At 35.5% G+C, this 17823-nt stretch overlaps 1 protein-coding gene across 1 annotated transcript in view; it reads right to left on the minus strand.

Annotated features, from left to right (window-relative positions):
- Positions 1 to 17435, minus strand: part of RFX6 (regulatory factor X6) — a 44156-nt gene extending 26721 nt beyond the window's left edge. Inside the window, exons 1-6 of the mRNA XM_008138973.3 lie at positions 17213 to 17435; positions 16758 to 16914; positions 13900 to 14023; positions 12113 to 12174; positions 3457 to 3534; positions 2286 to 2313 (exon numbers count right to left, since the gene is read on the minus strand). Of these exons, the coding sequence (XP_008137195.2) occupies positions 2286 to 2313; positions 3457 to 3534; positions 12113 to 12174; positions 13900 to 14023; positions 16758 to 16914; positions 17213 to 17435 (672 nt within the window). The remainder of the gene's footprint in view (positions 1 to 2285; positions 2314 to 3456; positions 3535 to 12112; positions 12175 to 13899; positions 14024 to 16757; positions 16915 to 17212) is intronic.
- Between the last annotated feature and the right edge of the window lie 388 nt (positions 17436 to 17823).

Genomic DNA, 17823 nt, shown 5'->3' on the forward strand with positions numbered 1-17823 from the left:
TCATAGTAGTAGCCATTCCCTTTTATTGGAAGCAATTTTTTTTCTCTGAGCTCTCTGCCACAATATTCTCCTCCTCTTAGCTCTCTAAATTTTCTTCAGTTATCTTGTTGACGTTTTCTTCTAACTCACTTTTCACAACTCTTCTTATAACCTCTTCTCTTCTCATTTATTTCTAGACATTTTTATCCATTACCCTGGCTTCAGTCACTATTAAACTAAATATCTAAGTCCTCTTTCTTGTCCTAACACCGTGATGCTGCTAAACATCCTACAGAGCACAGGACATTCCCCACAACACATAATTATTTGGCCCCAAATGTAAATAATACCAAGTCTGAGAAACCCTAATCTGTGCTGTTCCAGCTGTATAGACCACTTTTCAACTCCCTTCCCTTACTGCACTCCTCCTCCAAATTCCCACTTCTTCTCAGTTATTTCCTTAAATGTCACTTCCTCTGGGAAATATCCTTAACCACTTCAACTATGTTAACTACCATGACACCCTTTATAATCACTTAAGATATATTTTCCTGCTACAATGTAAAGGGTCAAATCTATCCACTCACTATTTTGTTCCCTAGTCTCTGTAACTCCATATATCTATTAATATCTTGACCATGGGTTTTAAAAAATAGAACTTTACTGAGAATATTTTAGAAAGCAAATGTATCTCTTAGCCTCAATGTCCTCAGTTGTAAACTAGCAATGTTAACATCTATTTTCCCTACCTCACAGTTATTCATGTTCAAGTCACCAGAAATATGAACATTAATAAGTATTAATGTTCAAATGACTTACATTGAAAGTCTTGGGTCCTGAGCAAACTATGATGGTCACCTTAAGTACAAAATATTTTTTATTTCAATTTTGTTAAACAAATATTTAATTATTTTTTTAAGTATCTAGTGTAGTTCGAGCCTTTAGAAAATCCTTAATGGTGTTCATGTCTGTAATCATTATCATAATGGCACTCTGTTATTGCTTCAGGTATGTTTAGAAAAATAGGCTATATAGCCTAACCAAAATCATTTATTTTCACTTTATCGACAAAATGTACACCTGAATTTGTCATGTACTCTTCTGAGGATGAAACAGAAGACTTGAGGTACATTTTCCTGTTATTCTATAAAGCAAGGCCTGCCATACACGTGCTATATCAGCTGACAGTTTGCTAGCACACCAGCTCTACCAAAGTGGTAGAAAAACACCTGAGAGAAGTTACTTAAATTCCCTGTTGACATAAACTTCAGTCAACTGAAGTATATTTCTAAGTCAATATGCTTGCACTTTCACAATTGTTCATCTAATAAAGAGCTATTATTTCATTGATAAAGAGAGCAACCTAGAGCATTTTATTATATAACTAGCCATTAAATGCATTAAAAACACTGGTGGGAAGAAATTGGTCATTTCAGAAGATTAGGGCTTTATATTTTTTTCTTAAGATAATATGCTTGCATCATTTCACCAAACTAATGGAGCTACAATTTACCTCAGGTCCAGATTTACCACCCAACACAGTGTCATGTGCCCTTAGTTCAGTGGCACCTCTTTTTTAGTTAACTTGATAATGAAGGCCTTATCATGTGCTTAATTAGCCATGCAGTCCCTAATGGTAGTCTAACTCATTTAGATAAAGTCAGTTTGCTCATCTGTGGCTTGGTTGGGGGCTGGTAGGAGGAGGGAAGTCTAGGGATAAAGTGAGGGGGGATGGTATAATGTGCCCTTTCTCCCTAGCTCCCACCTCCACCATCCACAGCCCCCCTCATTGAAGAAGTGGTCAGCATAGTGCTAATACATATATATATACATACATACACACACACACACAAGTGGTTAAAACAAACCATAATATTGAAACAAACCATAACATAACATTTGGGCTTCTCGATAACTATTAAAGGTTTTGTCTAAACAGGTATATTCCAAATAGCAATTCTTTCCATATCCTTAGCATTAGGCTTTCTGTTTACTTTTAAATGGAAATGTCTTTGATCAGTAATGGTCTCTTTTTGCAATAGCTTAAACATCTGATGTTAGGAATGGATAATTGAAAAACCACCTCTCCTAGGTTAATTGGAAGTTGTTCAGTAGGTCCATGCAAGGAACCATTAGCTGCCTCAGGTATAACTTAGCTCTGTCTGACAACATCAAGTTATTCAAGGAGCTCCTAATAAATAACATTCATTTCTATATTTGCCAACAAGGATGATTAACACTTACTGCTCGGTTTGCAATACATATTACAGCAAATGTAAAACAGAAGAAATGAAAGTAATTCTTACCTCATTCTTAAGCTTGCTTCCAGAAAACCTTAAAAATCAGTATATTTTCCATTAGTTAAAAATATACATATATAGTTATAGTTATCAAGAAAATGCAGAAAACCTACAAAATAGCATACTATGATTAGTGAAATAAATCTGGATGGAGAAATTTATTTGATGTTCAAAGAGATCCAAACATATTTTTCAACTTAAAAAATAAGTCTACTAAGGAAACGTAAAATTAAGAATATGTAGGGAAGTCTGGTAAGATTTGAGGCAAACAAAAAATACTTGATATTAAATATTTATGTGTGTTCTGGCTATAATTGCACTTTAAAATGAGTAGGTAGTGGCTAGTAAGCCTCCATTATGTCCTTTGTAATATCTGAGTTCATCTTAGTAAGACTCAGGTGACTAGATTTATTTTTTTCCATAGGATACTTTACTTTTAAAAATTATTCATTCTTTGAGAGCTAAGAGCAATTATTGATAAGTCACCAAGGCAATCTCAGATGTAGATTTAATTATTCTGAGCACTAGAATTTAAAAAATAATAATTGTATATATCACGGGTTTCACTGAATATCATTTCACTTGTGAATTACCTCCTCCTGAGAGTTAATGGAAGATCAGAGCAAATGTGTTCTTTACATTCATTTGTGTTTTTCTTTTCACAGAGACTCAAAAAGGTGAGTAGTTTTATCTTACTAAGGTAAGCTGGTAGTCAGGACATATGTGATTGGAGACAATTGTAATAAACTTTTCGTATGTGTAAGGTACTGGTCAAGCACATCGATATTCAAACAGGTTTGTCTCTTAGCAAAAGAAAAACACACTTACAATTCCTGCTTTTCTTTTTACTGAATCCAGCCTGAAAACAGATTCAGCCTTATGAATCAATACTAATTTAAAAGCAATTCTGCTTCCCTGATTTGTTGTTGTTGTTGTTGTTGTTCATCTCTCTGGAACACCTGTTTCACCATTAATTTGTCATTAATGATTGTAAATTATATAAATTGTGCAGTAATCTAGACCACATCACAGTAAATGTCCATACGAAATTGTAATTAAGGCCTGATGCTTAAAAGAAAATATTTTATAAGTAAAATGAGTAAGTCATTCTATTCAATAGATATCATGCATATTTAAAGAAAGGCAGAGAATTTGTTTGAAAGTATTAGAATTCTACCTTGTCAGGCCTTTTCCAGAATAAACGGAGTGGTAATATGCACTGCTTTCTTTGATGCCAATCCCATAATAATGATACCTAGAACAAGGACAGGAACCAGCTGTGTGTTAATGCAGGAGTTGATGGAAGGAAAAAGGATACTAACGTATAACTGAAATAAAGCTCAAGTAAGCACTGCAACCCATTGATCACCTTCCTTTCCTGATTTTTTTTTTCAAGTAACATCTTAATACGCTAAATCCCTCTTTGATGGTAACTAATCCTACTTATGTTTTAAATATATTTAAAATGTACTTTTGGCTCTTGACTTGATAATTATAGACAAAAAAAATCACCTACTGCCAATTCCTTTCAAACCTTTAAAAAGTTAGGTTTCAAAGCAAAAAACAAAGTAATTGTAGGCACTTAAATTTGTAAATGTATGCATTGACTCTAAGTATATACATAGAATGTATCTATTTGCAAATGGCTCTACTCAATTTGAACTTAATCAACTGAATAAAAAAATGGTAGGTTTCCTTTGTAGCGTATCTGTTAGATAGAGAAAACAGAATGACATTACATGTGAGGAAGTCCTTGATATCATGCATAGGAATATATATGAAGCCTGTGACCCTTTAAAAGTTGTTCCTCATGTGGAATGAGAAGCCCAATTCACTATCATTTTCACTTCAAACTTTTGTGCAACAATGGGGGGTGGGGGGAAACTATGTCATGAATCAATGGAAAGAGGAGTCACAGAATGTAAGTGTTACGAAGAATTAGTTATAAACGTGTCTATGAATCCTGAGCCACAGGTAAGTACAGGATCTTATCTAGTCTCAAGTTGTAGCATATTCTCCTAAACTGAAGACTCCTGGCGTATTACACCCCTAAGTGCAAAGACTACAAATGTTGTACAGAAGCCAGTCGAATAGTGGGTGTTTAGTGAGGGCGGCCACAGCCTGATAACCTCTGCTTTCAGTCTCCCTCTCCTATCCATGCAGCACCACTGCCTATTGGTTACCTACCATTTCAATTTGCATTCATCCAAGATCAGGGAAGGGACGAGATAGAAGAGAACAAGGGGATGCCAGTGTAACCATATTTAATTTCATTTCTTAGCATCACAGTCTGAGTTGGAAGTGGACAAGTAAGGTTCTAAGTCCCAGGGCCCCTTTTCTGACCTCAGCAATAAAGAGATTTGTCAATAAAAGGCATGCATATAGCATCATATACTTAAAATCTGAGCACAATTTAAAATTTGGTAGAGATGGGAGAATTTCTTTTCTAAAATAATGAAGTAAATCTCCTAACTCCTGTAATTCTACGACTGAGACCGTATAACCCTATTTATTGCTATCAGAACCACTTGTTCTCCATAGATAACTCGTGCTTTCCTACCTTGGGGCCTTCACTTTGCTGAGCTCTCTCTCCATTGGCAATATTCTTCCTTCATGCCTCATTTCTTACCCATGCCTCAAGGCATGGCATTAATGCATGAAGCTTTGCCTGTTCTCTGGTAAAACTAATTTCTCTTTCCTTTGAACTCCTCTTATGGTCATCCCATGTAGCTTTATACTTCATACCATTGGTATGTGTAAACACCCATGGCTTACCTCCCCTACTAAATTATAAGATTTGGAGGAAGAGAATTGTATCTTTTCTTTCATTGTGTTCCCATTAGACATTACTGTAAAGGAAAAAAAAAATCTCATTTATTGGTTGAATCAATGTTCCTTGCTAAAAATTTAGAAACTGATAAAACACAAATTATCTTACAGCCAATAGTTTTCAACAACCTCCTCCTAGCACTGTGTATTTCCAGTTTACCAGGGGTTGAACAAATGTTGTATACCTAACAATGTGTATAAAGAGCATGGAATCAGTGTATTTAGGTGGTAAGAATGTCATTAGGAATATAAATATCTCTTTTGCAATGACCATTGTAATGCTTTAGCACGTTTCATAACCAGTTTTTTTTCTGGAGCTGATAATATAATTTTCCTCCTTTAATCTTCCTTTTAGTCTAAATAGTTACATGTTATGATGCGAGTGATGATTCAGTGTCTTTGAGAACAGAGAAGAGATAACAAATGAGCAACTCTCTGTCCTCCTAGCAGCTAAAAGCAAACCTCATAAAAGTGGGAAGAGCCATTTCATGCAACGTTTACATGGATTTTTCCTCTTGCAACATTTTGTAGCACTATTTTGTTGTTAATACTTTTCCCTAAAATAAACTTGCTAGGAAATATTTGCCAGAAATATTCTAGCATAACAAAAACATATGCTGGTGCACATTAAATAAAAAGGTGAAGTTTTCACTGTTTTAATTTATATACCACTACCTGATGCCTATTCTATAGGTTACTCCGAATAAAGATTCCCAAACATTCCATAGTTCTTTCTCTAAATGCTTTTTTTTATCAATTTTTAATAAAGAAGATAAATAATAAATGCCCTAAAATCCTGGTATGATTAGCTAATTTCTTAAAGAAAATGTTTTCATAACCCAAGTAGTCTTTGCGAACTAACAAAGTTGTACTCATTCATTAGCATCAACTGTCCTTAGCCTTATATTAGAAATAAACAATTATTCATTAGTTTTTATGTCTACATTTTAAAGTTAATGTGTTCTAAAATATACAATATATTAATAGGACAAATGCAATTATTGCTGCTTTGTTTTTTTACTACTAGAATATTTACATTGCGTCTAATACTTTTCTTCATTTGCTGATCTATTTATACCTACACCTATATTTCTTCTTTTCCATTTCAGTCATTATATAGAATTCCTGAAACATATGTTCCCACTGAGCAAGTAGCCCTGATGTTCGTTTACACTACACAATGATAACTGATAAGGAAATGATGGGATTAAGCTGGTCAGGGACTTGCAATAACTTACTATGATAAGAGCAGCTGCCATATCAGTTTTATTAGCCCACTAAATCACCACTAATAAATAAGATAATAGCTTTTGTCCATCATGTCTGAAAACCAAGATTCAACTGATCAAAGTCTATAAGAAATTAAAATGTAACTTCAAATCAAACAGTCTACCTTTGCATGAAATCTACTCAACTGTGTTCTTCCTTACTCCTCTGAGTCATTCCAAGCAAGGGTGGGATATGGGCTCTTTTTACTCAGAACTGTATCTCTAGGGCCTAGTCAGCTTCAGGATACTCAGTAAAATGCTTATCGTATATATAAATATTAATAGTGGATGTTTTTTGACACCATGTATTCTATCTTACTATTCTTTGAATCTCAAAAACTCTTGTTTAACACCATGCTTTATACATCAATATAAATATGAATGATTGCTCATTCTTGATACAATACACTTGCACATAAAATAAGCAATACTTTTCATTACTCTTTTGTACCTATAGACTCTTGTTTTATTTTTATTTATTCAAAATCTACATTTAAAAAGGTTTCAAAGAAAAATAATCAGGGATATATTTTTGGCATCGGTTGCAAATCAAAGAGAAGAAAAAGCGCAAAAGCGAAGTCAGTTTTTATCTTAGTGTTGAGAATGGGAAGAATCTATTGGGATTATTGGTTTTCTTGGCGGTAAGAGTGAAGGAAGGGATGGAGGGCTGAGATGCTAATGTGCCCTTCAACTAGACTGGCTTTGTCCTAAAAACACACTTAGGTTAGATGCCTGAGGCCAGGGTGAGGCTTTCTAACCTGAGACCCTTTTCCATAACCTTTGGCAGCAATGGCTTCTTATGAGGAACATCCGACTGGCCACTGGAATCCATTTCAATTGTTCCTAATTTTGACAGTGGGCTCTACATAGTGATTCTGTCCATTTGTTTTTGTTGTTTTTAACGCATCTGTTTGTTTTAAATATTTCCTCTCTTTCTTTTGGTTGGATAAATTTTTTATTCATTTTATTTAGTTAAACTGTTCACATCTTTTAACTTTTGATGAGGGAAAGAGTAGCACCTGCATAAAGGTGAGTTGTGAGGACTGACCTTTTTTTTCTTTTTTTTAATCCTCACCCGAGGATATTTTTTCCATTGATTTTTTGTTGTTGTTGTTAGAGAAGGAAAGAGAGACAGAGAGAAATATCGGTGTGAGAGAAACACATCCATTGGTTGCCTGCACGTGCCCTGACCAGGGCAGGGGCAGGGGAGGAGCCTGCAACCGAGGTACCTGCCCTTGACTGGGAATGGACCCTGGACCCTTCGATCCACAGGCCAATGCTCTATCCACTGAGCCAAACCGGCTAGGGCAGGATTAACCATTTTTATAACACAGTTATGTCAGAACTTAGGGAAACAGAACTTGAAAATAAACACCGAATTCACTCCTATTTTTTAAACTCTATTAACCATCTCTTTGTCACCATATATCAGTGTTTCCCAGACTTTTGGATTCCATCCATGGACCAGTAAAGTCTGGAAAGTGACATTGTTCCATGGACCCTAAAAGCATGTAAGGACAGTTTTAGAAATGGTTCATCTTGTGCCCACAATATAGAAGAATCTTTTAGGTTAATCATCATCTAAAATAAATTATGTCTGACAGACCCAAATGAAATAATTGGCCATAATATAGCATATTCCATAAGAATTTGTAAAAAATTGAGAACTTATATTTTTAAATGACCATCATTAATATATTCTAATATATAATCCACAAAGGTTCAAATAAATTAATACCCAACTTACTTATATTTTGAAATAATATAAATAAATATTCAGTAATAGTATATTTAGGGTATTATGCTAAATACTCAATAAAATAAATTTTACAAAATTACTAGTAAAACTGGGAGAAATTATAAATTCCTGTTTTTCCAAAATATGTTTACATCTTCATTTATATTTCTGGTTCATCATTTGTTCATATTTCTAGAGACATAATAATATCTTTCATAAAATGTAAATTTTTGAATTATTAAACAGTCATTAGAAATGATGATTGTAAAGATAATATACCAATATATAGGAATGTTTAGGACAAAATTAGAAGCAGAAAGCAAAACTGTGTTTGTACTACAGATTTACTTTTACATAAAATATAAATATATTTCAATAAATATAAAATAATTTAAAATGCCTTATGATTGAAGCTTGAGAAAATGTTAGCTCTTTGAGAAAGAATCCAATAAAAATAATGAAAGTACAATAAAAAATAAAATTTTAAAACTTAGATCAGAAAAAAAAACTTAAAAAAAACAAAAGTTCAATTAAACAATTGTTTTGTTGATATGACTGACATCAGAAAGAGGTAGGCTTTACTAGCTGACAAAGCACAAGCTGTAGAGCCAAATAAACCTTGACTTACATGCCAATATTGTTATTTTATAGTATCTGTGTGGGCTTGAGCAAGTCAATAATCTTGACTGCAGTTTCCTGATTTGTAAAACACAGGAATTCCAATCTTGTATTGTCATTGCAAGGATTACAGTGTGTGTGTGTGTGTGTGTGTGTGTGTGTGTGTGTGTGTGTGTTGCTCAATAAATAATAACTTTAACTGCATTGCTGATATTTTGATACATTGAGTTCTTAATTTCATATCATTAAGAATAGAAAGGTTGAAAACATATTCATTCCTATACTTTATTTAATCTTCAAAAGAAACCTATGAGGTAGATATTTTTAACTTACTGATGAAAAGCTGAACAATTCATCTAGAGTTATACAGCTTTATATGAAAGTATGAAATTAAAGCTAAGATTTGTCCAACTTTAAACCTCATGCTCCTAACCACTAGGAAATGCTGCCTTTTGATATGTGCTATCTCCTAAAATTAAAATAGAAGGGGTATTTCTTAGAAATATATAAAAACAAGAAAACTACCTGGCTAAGAATAATTACATCGAAACATTACCAATTATAAGATACACAAACTCTACATTTTGCCATATCTTTCAACATCCTTAGTTTACATATGGAAAATTTCATTTTCCCATGATATAAAAATACCAAATATATAATAACAAGTTATAACAAGCAAATGGCACATCAGGAAGGTAGAAGAAAATTCAAATTGCTAATGCTTTGTTCTTGGGCATGTCTGCTCTTAGATATCAAACAAATTGCCTGAAGTCACCACGTATTGTTACATAAACCTAAACACCGGAGTCTCCGAGTGTCACAAAGGACAGGGTTAATGATTCATCCCTAATCCTAAAGGCTCCTTCTAGGATTAATTGACTTTCTCTGCAGCCTGCCTGCCTGCCCTCTGTAGGCCCTAGGAAGAGGATTTCTCAGCATTGCTTTGCCTCTTTTTTATTATCTATCTACTTCAAACACAAACTGATCTTTCTTCCACACACAATTCAGTAGAAATCAAATTCAATAGATATCAGCCAGATAAATTGAGTCAACTTTGAATAAAAGCTGACTTGGTCAGAAGGAAAAAGCTAATATATCTTTCAATCCGGCATTTATTTCTCCTTCTCAGGCCACAATACTGTTAACATTAATTGGAATCAATTACATGAATACTAATGGATAATCTACTATGTATTAGACAACAGATAAAATATGAGTATAAATGAGACAAAGTCTCTATCCTCAAAATACTATCTGTTGAGGGGAAGAAATAAGTTAATTTCACATTAAGATAGGTTCCAATAGATTGCTATGAGAGTACAAAGAAAGAACCTACAACAAATCAAGAGGCTAAGAAAAGATCCTGAAGAAGAGGAAGTTCATGGGACATGCTTTTAAATGGATAATATGTGAATATGCCCATAAGGAAAAGGTCGTTGCAATGGAGGAAGACAGCCTAAAAAGGAAGAGACAGTTGAGGGTGAAGCAATGGGTAGTAGGACAATAATTTGGGGAAAGCATAGGCTGCATGCTGAGAAAAGAGAAATAGATTATAAGATAGGAAAATGGATTGGGACTAATTCATAATGGACCTTTAATGTCAAAGGGAGAAAAATTTGTCTTTCATAGTAGAAATGATGAGCTGTTGAAAGTTTCTGAGCACGAGAGAGGCATGATTAAATCTGAACGTTAGAAGGTCAATTTAGAAAAAAATTGTATTGAACAGACTGGAAGAACTGAGTCAAGACCAGGTTATTAAAGTGAGAAACAAGACAGATTTAAGAGAAGTCCAAAAATAGGACCTCTTTTTTGGCAAGGGACTAAGACTGAGTTAGACAATAGGGTTGCCACGAGTCACATGTGGGTATTGACCACTTGCAATGTGACTAGTCTGAGTTGAGATGTGCTGTAAATGTCAAATACACACTGGATCTCAAAAACTTAATAGAAAAAAAAAAGAACATAAAGTATGTCATTAATGATTTTTATTTTGATCACATGGTAATCAAATGTTCTGGATATGTTAGATTAAAACATTAAAAGCAATTCTACTTGTTTTTTAATGTGGCCACTACAATTTTTTAAAGCTATGCAGCTGCATTGTTTTTCATTGGACAGTGCTGAATTAGATGTTAGGGCAGAAAAGGTGCCAGTGCACTAGAAAATGAGGTAGGGGAAGGAAGAGGACGTGGCAGGGCTGTGATAGAAGCCATCGAGCAAGTTTTATGTATGTATTTATGTATGTATTTCCAGGTGCCAAGGGAAATGAGTAATAGTAAAAAGTAAGCCATTGTGGTTTTGCCCAAATGCTAGTAAAGAAATGGATTGGAACAGAGACGTGATTCACACTAGGGGAAGTGAGCAGGTAGCTGCTCTTTCAAGAAACAGCAAAGAGTCCTGGCCAGTGTGGCTCAGTTGGTGTGGCTCAGTTGGTTGGGGTGTAGTCCTGTGCACCAAAGGGTCATGGGTTCTATTCCCCATCCAGACACATACGTAGATTGTGGATTCGATCCACGGAAGGGAACCAATCAGTGTTTCTGTCTCTTTCCCTCTCCCTTCCTCTTTCTCTAAAAAAGTCAATAAGAACATATCCTCAGGTGAGAATTTAAAAAAATTTTTTAAAAAGGAACTAGCAAAGATAAAAAGAATAACAGTAATTAGGAAGAGTAATATAGTACGTTTGAGATCATTTTATTTTTATCAACATAAAGGAGATCTGGATGTGTTTTTAGGCAGAAGGAAAGGAAAAAAGTAAAAATTGAAGAGTAAATAACTGATGGACAATAACCTATAACTGTGGGTTCTACAAAAATTGCCACAAGAGAAAAAATATATAGCTAAAGTTACCAAGAGAGGGACTATATGACACCTTATTTTATGTTCCTATTTATACTAAGAGATGACCAAGGAGGTCATTTGGGCATGCTATTTGTCTTCAAGGGGAAAGAAGGGAGCCTAAGAAATTATCTGAAAGAAAACCAGAGAAAGAACCTGAACCATGCTTCAACCCCTGGCTTCGGCTTTGCTCTTTAGAAGCATGAATTCCATTTGGTCACTTATTGAGCTACATACATTTCCCTTTCCTGACACCGGTGCCTTCAGGAGTGGTTTTAAAATTATGAAAATGATTCATTTAAATTTTTCCATCAGAAAAAAATATTATGATTTCTCTGTGTAAATTTGGCTTTTTAAATAAACATCCTAAACCCACTTATTTTTCTTTTTAGTTCTTACAGGTGTTAAAAGTCTGTCTCATCAAGAAGAAAATGCCTGGTTCTATTCACCAATAAAGACAATACTTATTTTACATTGTGTCAATCATCATGCACAAGGTAGCATATGTACAGGTGTGATATGTGTTTATTGATGTATCTTACTTTGAATGGCCTCTTGTTCCAAGACGTCTTGTCGTTAAGAGGGGAAATTTCTGGCGAATTGTCTAAAAAGAAAGTCAATTACTTTAGTTTTCAGAAAGTGTGTGATTCAATTGCAAATCACCCATGGCTAATTCTAAAAAGTAAACGTTCAACTTCAAGTAAATATTTAGTCTGGAAAAGGAATATCATACACATATTGATAAGCAATAATACATGAGCAGAGGCAGGAAGGTACTTTTTTATGAGATTGTCCTCTTTGGAAATTATTTCCATTTCCAAGGCAGATCATACCAATATGTGCTTTTACTTGATGTTGCTACCAAGGCAATTATTATTTTATCTACCTAGTGGAAAGATTTAGGTTTCTCATCATAATTCTACCCAGAGGTTTACCAATAATTAAATATCCATCTCCAACCCTGAAAAAAAAATACATGAAACTCTTTCTGCTTGACTGTGTTCCTATCTCTAAATTCGCTTTAAAAATTAGCATCTGATTAAAGAACAAAAATCTCTTCTACATAAAGCAGGAGTTTTAATCTGGATTATAGGAGATCCATACATGATCTCCTAAGGACTCCATGGCAAACTTTATGTCTGTGTTAATTTCTTGGGAAATGGTTTTGTAATTTTTAATCAGATTCTCAAGGTGTTTCATGACTCCCCAAACTAAGAACTACTGCCATAAGGTGGACTCATAAAATAATAATGCTAAAATGGACATTAAAAATTGTCTTATCCATCCTCCTTATGTTATAGAAAGAGGGAACTTTTGAAGAAGTTAATTACTTTTCAGAAGGTCTCACAACAAATTATTCACAGTCTAGGCTAAAACCTAAATCACTGGATCACATGCACCATATCATACTATCCCTCATAAACAGATTTTTAAAATAAGGTAATAAATCATTTTATTTTTTAAAATGGAGAAGCTGGACCATAGTATCATTATTTTCTGGACAATGAGTCCCTCTACAGGATAGAATTTGGATTTCAGTTTATATAAGATGCAATGTTTGTGCCTTAACTAAGCTTCCTACAGTTTTTTGGGGGGATTTCCTAGGTTCTTGGACAATAGAGCATGATAAGAATTTCAAAGAACAAGACTTTCCCAAGATATTGATAGCGTTTCCTTATTCTCAAAATGAGATCAACATATAGAAATATAGTAATGTCAGTTCTATAGAATCTCATTCTCATTATATAGTTTGGGTCGAAAGAAATGTTTATAAATGAGAGAAATTTAACCAATCCCATCACACCTTGGAGTCTGTGGTGTAAACATACTCAAAGTGAAATGGAGAATTAAGAGAACTATTTATGTAATAGAATAAAAATGTATTAAAAACTCATATACTCAGAATAGCTAAATAATAAACATAATCACCAATTGCATTGACAAGATACTTGTCACTTCTACTTAATTTTGCTTCTCGATACAGGTCAGACCACACTCTTTAATATATCCCTCATAGAAGGGAAATGTCACTGCTCAACTGGAGTTTCCTTTAAGAACGAGTTAAGTGTTCTGATAGCCAGGGTTCTAATATTCAAAATATATAGTAGTGCAAGGTAAAACATATAGTTCAAGATACAACATATCGTATGTAAAGTCAAAGTAAAATATATAGTAGTTCCAGACACAGCTCTTAAGAGACTTCGTTTATGCTTGAGAGACAAATTGCTTAATATTCTGTATGAAAACTTGTTCAGATAAATTTGTTTCCACGCTGTCTGCCTGACATAACTTTAATTGTAAGGTAGTATAGCCAATGTGTGTCACTTACCTTTCCAAAGGTGGCTGCACAGGCTGGCTCCAATTTCTCTTTCCTGCAGAAATCTAAATAGTGTGCATAAAGGATGCACCGTGGTAAGCAAACTCCTTCACATACAATGTAATTCTCTTCAAGCCTAAGGAAAAAGGCAAAAAGTAAGATCAAACATTCTGTTTGCTGCTCCTTTCCATGCCCCTTTCATATTGATGTGATGCCCATTTTGAATAGAGATTTTATGCAAATGAGTTCATGAATAGACATAAGCAGACTTCCTTTACTCAGGATATTACTCAAAATCAGATCACAGGATTGATGTCAGAAGAGCAAAAATCCCAATGCACGTCTGCTAGTGTGGGTATAGCGTAAGGGCTAACATAAAACCACTCCTGCATGACCCACACCTCAAAGAACAGGTCTTACTTCTATGTAAATCCTCACTGTTCATCAGGGTTTGCTCTGGGATATACAAATATTAATGGCAAAGTTGAAGATGGTTTTTTTAAAAGAACGTTACCAATGCTAAAGGGCTGCCAGGCTTCAGGATGGCAAATGCCATACTTTCATTCAAAAATTAGTTCTGAACCCCACATAGTTAGGGAAGCATGGTGATGCATTTATTTGGGAAATACTAAGAATAAACTCATTTCACTCAACTCCGAAATGGTACTGAACTATTTCTATCCCACACCTTTTAGCTGTGAGCAGTACTATAATTACCTAAACCATTCTGCACACTTGAAACATTATGCAATTCCCTATAGATACCTACAAATATGACAAATGCACCTCTATGTTATAAATATAATACAAACTTTGAAAATATAGAGATAATTCTATTTAACTTGGACATCTATAATTGCAATTAAATACAATTTATATAAATGTAATGAAATATATTTAAGGGTTACAAATATCTGAACAGCAATCAAGAAATCAGAACTTGTAGATTCTATTTCTAGTTTTTCTAACAATTCAGTAGGTGATTTTGGCTAAAACTTACCCATTTTATGTATAGTAAAGTCATAATTATTACTATATGGGAACAATGCAATATAGAGCATACATTCAGATTAAAATTGGGTGGAACTTTTTAATATCTCTGATTTACATATTCCCCAAGGTACAGGAGATAAAAGGTAAAGGATATATTCCTTAAGCAGATAAAGCATCAGACATCTATTTTGCTATAAAGAAGAAAAATAAGAACCGAAAACAAAGATTTGCACACATAAAATCAAACACCTAGTTGACAATGAAAATCTGAGTTACTCAGCCAGATTTTTCACTTTCACTTTCAGTTCTAACTTTTACCATTCCCAATATAATCGCAAAATACAAATAGCTCACTTAGTTTTTAAAATATATATATATAACACATTTTTGGAGAAAGGGTGTGGAAAATTTAAATAAAATGACAGGATTTTATAGTTTCAAAAAATATGAAAATCACTGAGAAACACTCAACTATTTAAAAATTGTATATTAATGACATGCATAGGATGCCTACTTTCCCCCTGGCTGTTTTGATGTTGTAGGCATTGCTTTTGTCTTCAAATTACGGAGTAATCCTAGACATGCATACAAGGTTGATTTGGAGTATAACTTTTTAAAAATCATAATGCATTCATATTTATAAAATAAAAACCCAAGTTTGTTTCCATTCACTCAATTTGAACTGAAAAAAAAGTGGAAGTGATCATTCAAAAGACCTCCACAATATATCTGAAATCAAAACATTTTTGTCCCAATTCTCCTAATGAAAATAGTTGTGTCCCAAATATTTCAGATTATCAGCTCAATTATTTACTGCTCTGGTCTTAACCAGTAAGTGTGACATCAGCTTCAATAGTTAAGCCATAACTTTAGAAGATTATTGGTTTATATTTCAAATATTTCAAGGGGTTGAAATATATAATTATAAAAAGTTAGTATATAAGACTATAATTCAGTGTTATAATAAATAAAAATAAAATTGTATTAGTTTTTTATACTGGGTTTTTTGTATTTTTCTAAGATTTAGATAATACTTTACATAAAAACAGAATATGTAACTAATCAGTGAATAGACTTTTTTACTTACTTGCTTATTACTTGGAATTTGGGAGAAAATTTATACTCCTATTTCTTCACACTATGAGAGGAAGTTTAATATTATATTTTACTTTAAATCCCTCTTTTCTTTTAGATCAATATTACAAAATGTTCTTTACAGAGAAAGCCTACTGATAAATTGTTGGTTTTAAAAGATTTTCCACAAAATCCAATTTGTGATATTTCACTATAATAAATCATATATGACAAGTGCTATAAAAATAGTTGAACATTTGTTTAAGTTATAGCACAATATCTTAACTGATTTTTCTATGTGTTCTAGTTCAAATGCATTTCCTCTTATGGCCAATAGATAGTTTTTAATTTGCCTTCTTTTTTTTAATTTGCCCTCTTACGGATAAAGGCAATGTTAAGATCCTTCATCCTTTCAAACTGTTTTTAAGAGTCGTGTTTTATAATCACAAAGCTACCAAATAACAAACATATAAGGAGCAAACTGATTCCGTGTTAAGCAAATAAGTCATAAAAGCATTCATTACTGCTTACATCCGAATAAATTCTAGTTTTAGTCAATAATGAGCAAAGTGACGGCGGTTTTTATTTGTATTGCACATCATTTTTCATGGGTACCAGACGATGTCTCTATGCCAAATATTCGGGGGGGGGGGGGGAAGAAATTGGGTACGTTTCCGAATTTGTCTTTTAAACTTTCCACAAAAAAAGTTTGAGGGAGAGGCAGAATGAGAAAAGCAAAGGTTCTGAAGATGCTGACTTTGAAAAGGCAACAGGTGCTGAGTACCGCTGTGGGCGAGGCTTACCACTGCAGGGTGAGCTGGGTCTGCTTCTTCTTGTCCTTCATGATCTGCGTGATGGTTTTCTTCTGAGACAGGTGTGGGTCCGCCGCTCTGGCTCTGCTTTCGTGACTGTCCGAATCCTCTTCTTCAGAGGAAAAGTTACCATTGCTTAAATGCATTTCTGATCGCAAATTGAAAAGGTGAGAAAGAAAATCAGAATGTAAAATTAGCCAGTCTCTTAATGCGCCTTTGCGTCAAACGGGGGTGGCTTTGGGGGCGGGGGGGGGGGCCGGGAGAAAACCTACGGGAAGTCCCTTCCTGTCAAGTTAACTAAGATTTTCCTGGAGGGAAATGCAAAGACCCGAACAGAACATTCTGCGTGTCTGTGCGTTTGCGGCGTGTTTGTTTCTACTATCGGATGCCTTTTATGGATGCAGCCTCCTGGTCCCGATTGCATCCCGGAGGGAGCGGGCACGCACCTGATTTCACTCCGGCCCGCAGCTCCGCGTCCTCCTCCTTCTCCCCGCCGCCCCGCGCGCCGCCCGGCTGCGCCTCGGCCGCCAGGTACGCCCTCTCCTCGGGGTAACCGAGCAAGCCCTTGCTCAGGAGCTGCACGCAGCACTCGTCCCGGGCCTCCGCGGAACCGGGGGGCGAAGGCTGTGCCTGCGGGAAGGCGTCTTCCAGCTCCGGGATCTTGGCCATCCTCCTGGCGGCGGGAGCCCTGGGCACCGCCGCTCCGCCGGCTCCCGCGGAACCTCCCGCCGGGGGCGGGGCGGGGCGGGGCGGGGCTGGGAACCGGGCTGCGGGGCGGGGGGCGCAGGCTGGGATCCCCCGGCGCCGTGGAGGACGAAGGCTTGGCCCAGGTACAGCTCAGATCGCCCTGGGCACCGGGTGGCCGAGGGGCGCGCCTCTCCCCACCAGCCTGCGGTCCAGGCGGATGCTCCACTCCGAGCTCGCTTCCTCACCTGCGCCCGCTCGCCGGAGCCAGGGAGTCCCATTCCCTGCATCTCCTCCCCCTCCTCCCTCCCTCCCTCTCAGCTGGCACTGGACCCCGCGGACACTCTTCACAGCCAACCCGGAAAGGCCAGAG

The sequence above is a fragment of the Eptesicus fuscus genome, chromosome 10 (genome assembly GCF_027574615.1).
Source record: "Eptesicus fuscus isolate TK198812 chromosome 10, DD_ASM_mEF_20220401, whole genome shotgun sequence".
NCBI classification, from domain to species: domain Eukaryota; kingdom Metazoa; phylum Chordata; class Mammalia; order Chiroptera; family Vespertilionidae; genus Eptesicus; species Eptesicus fuscus.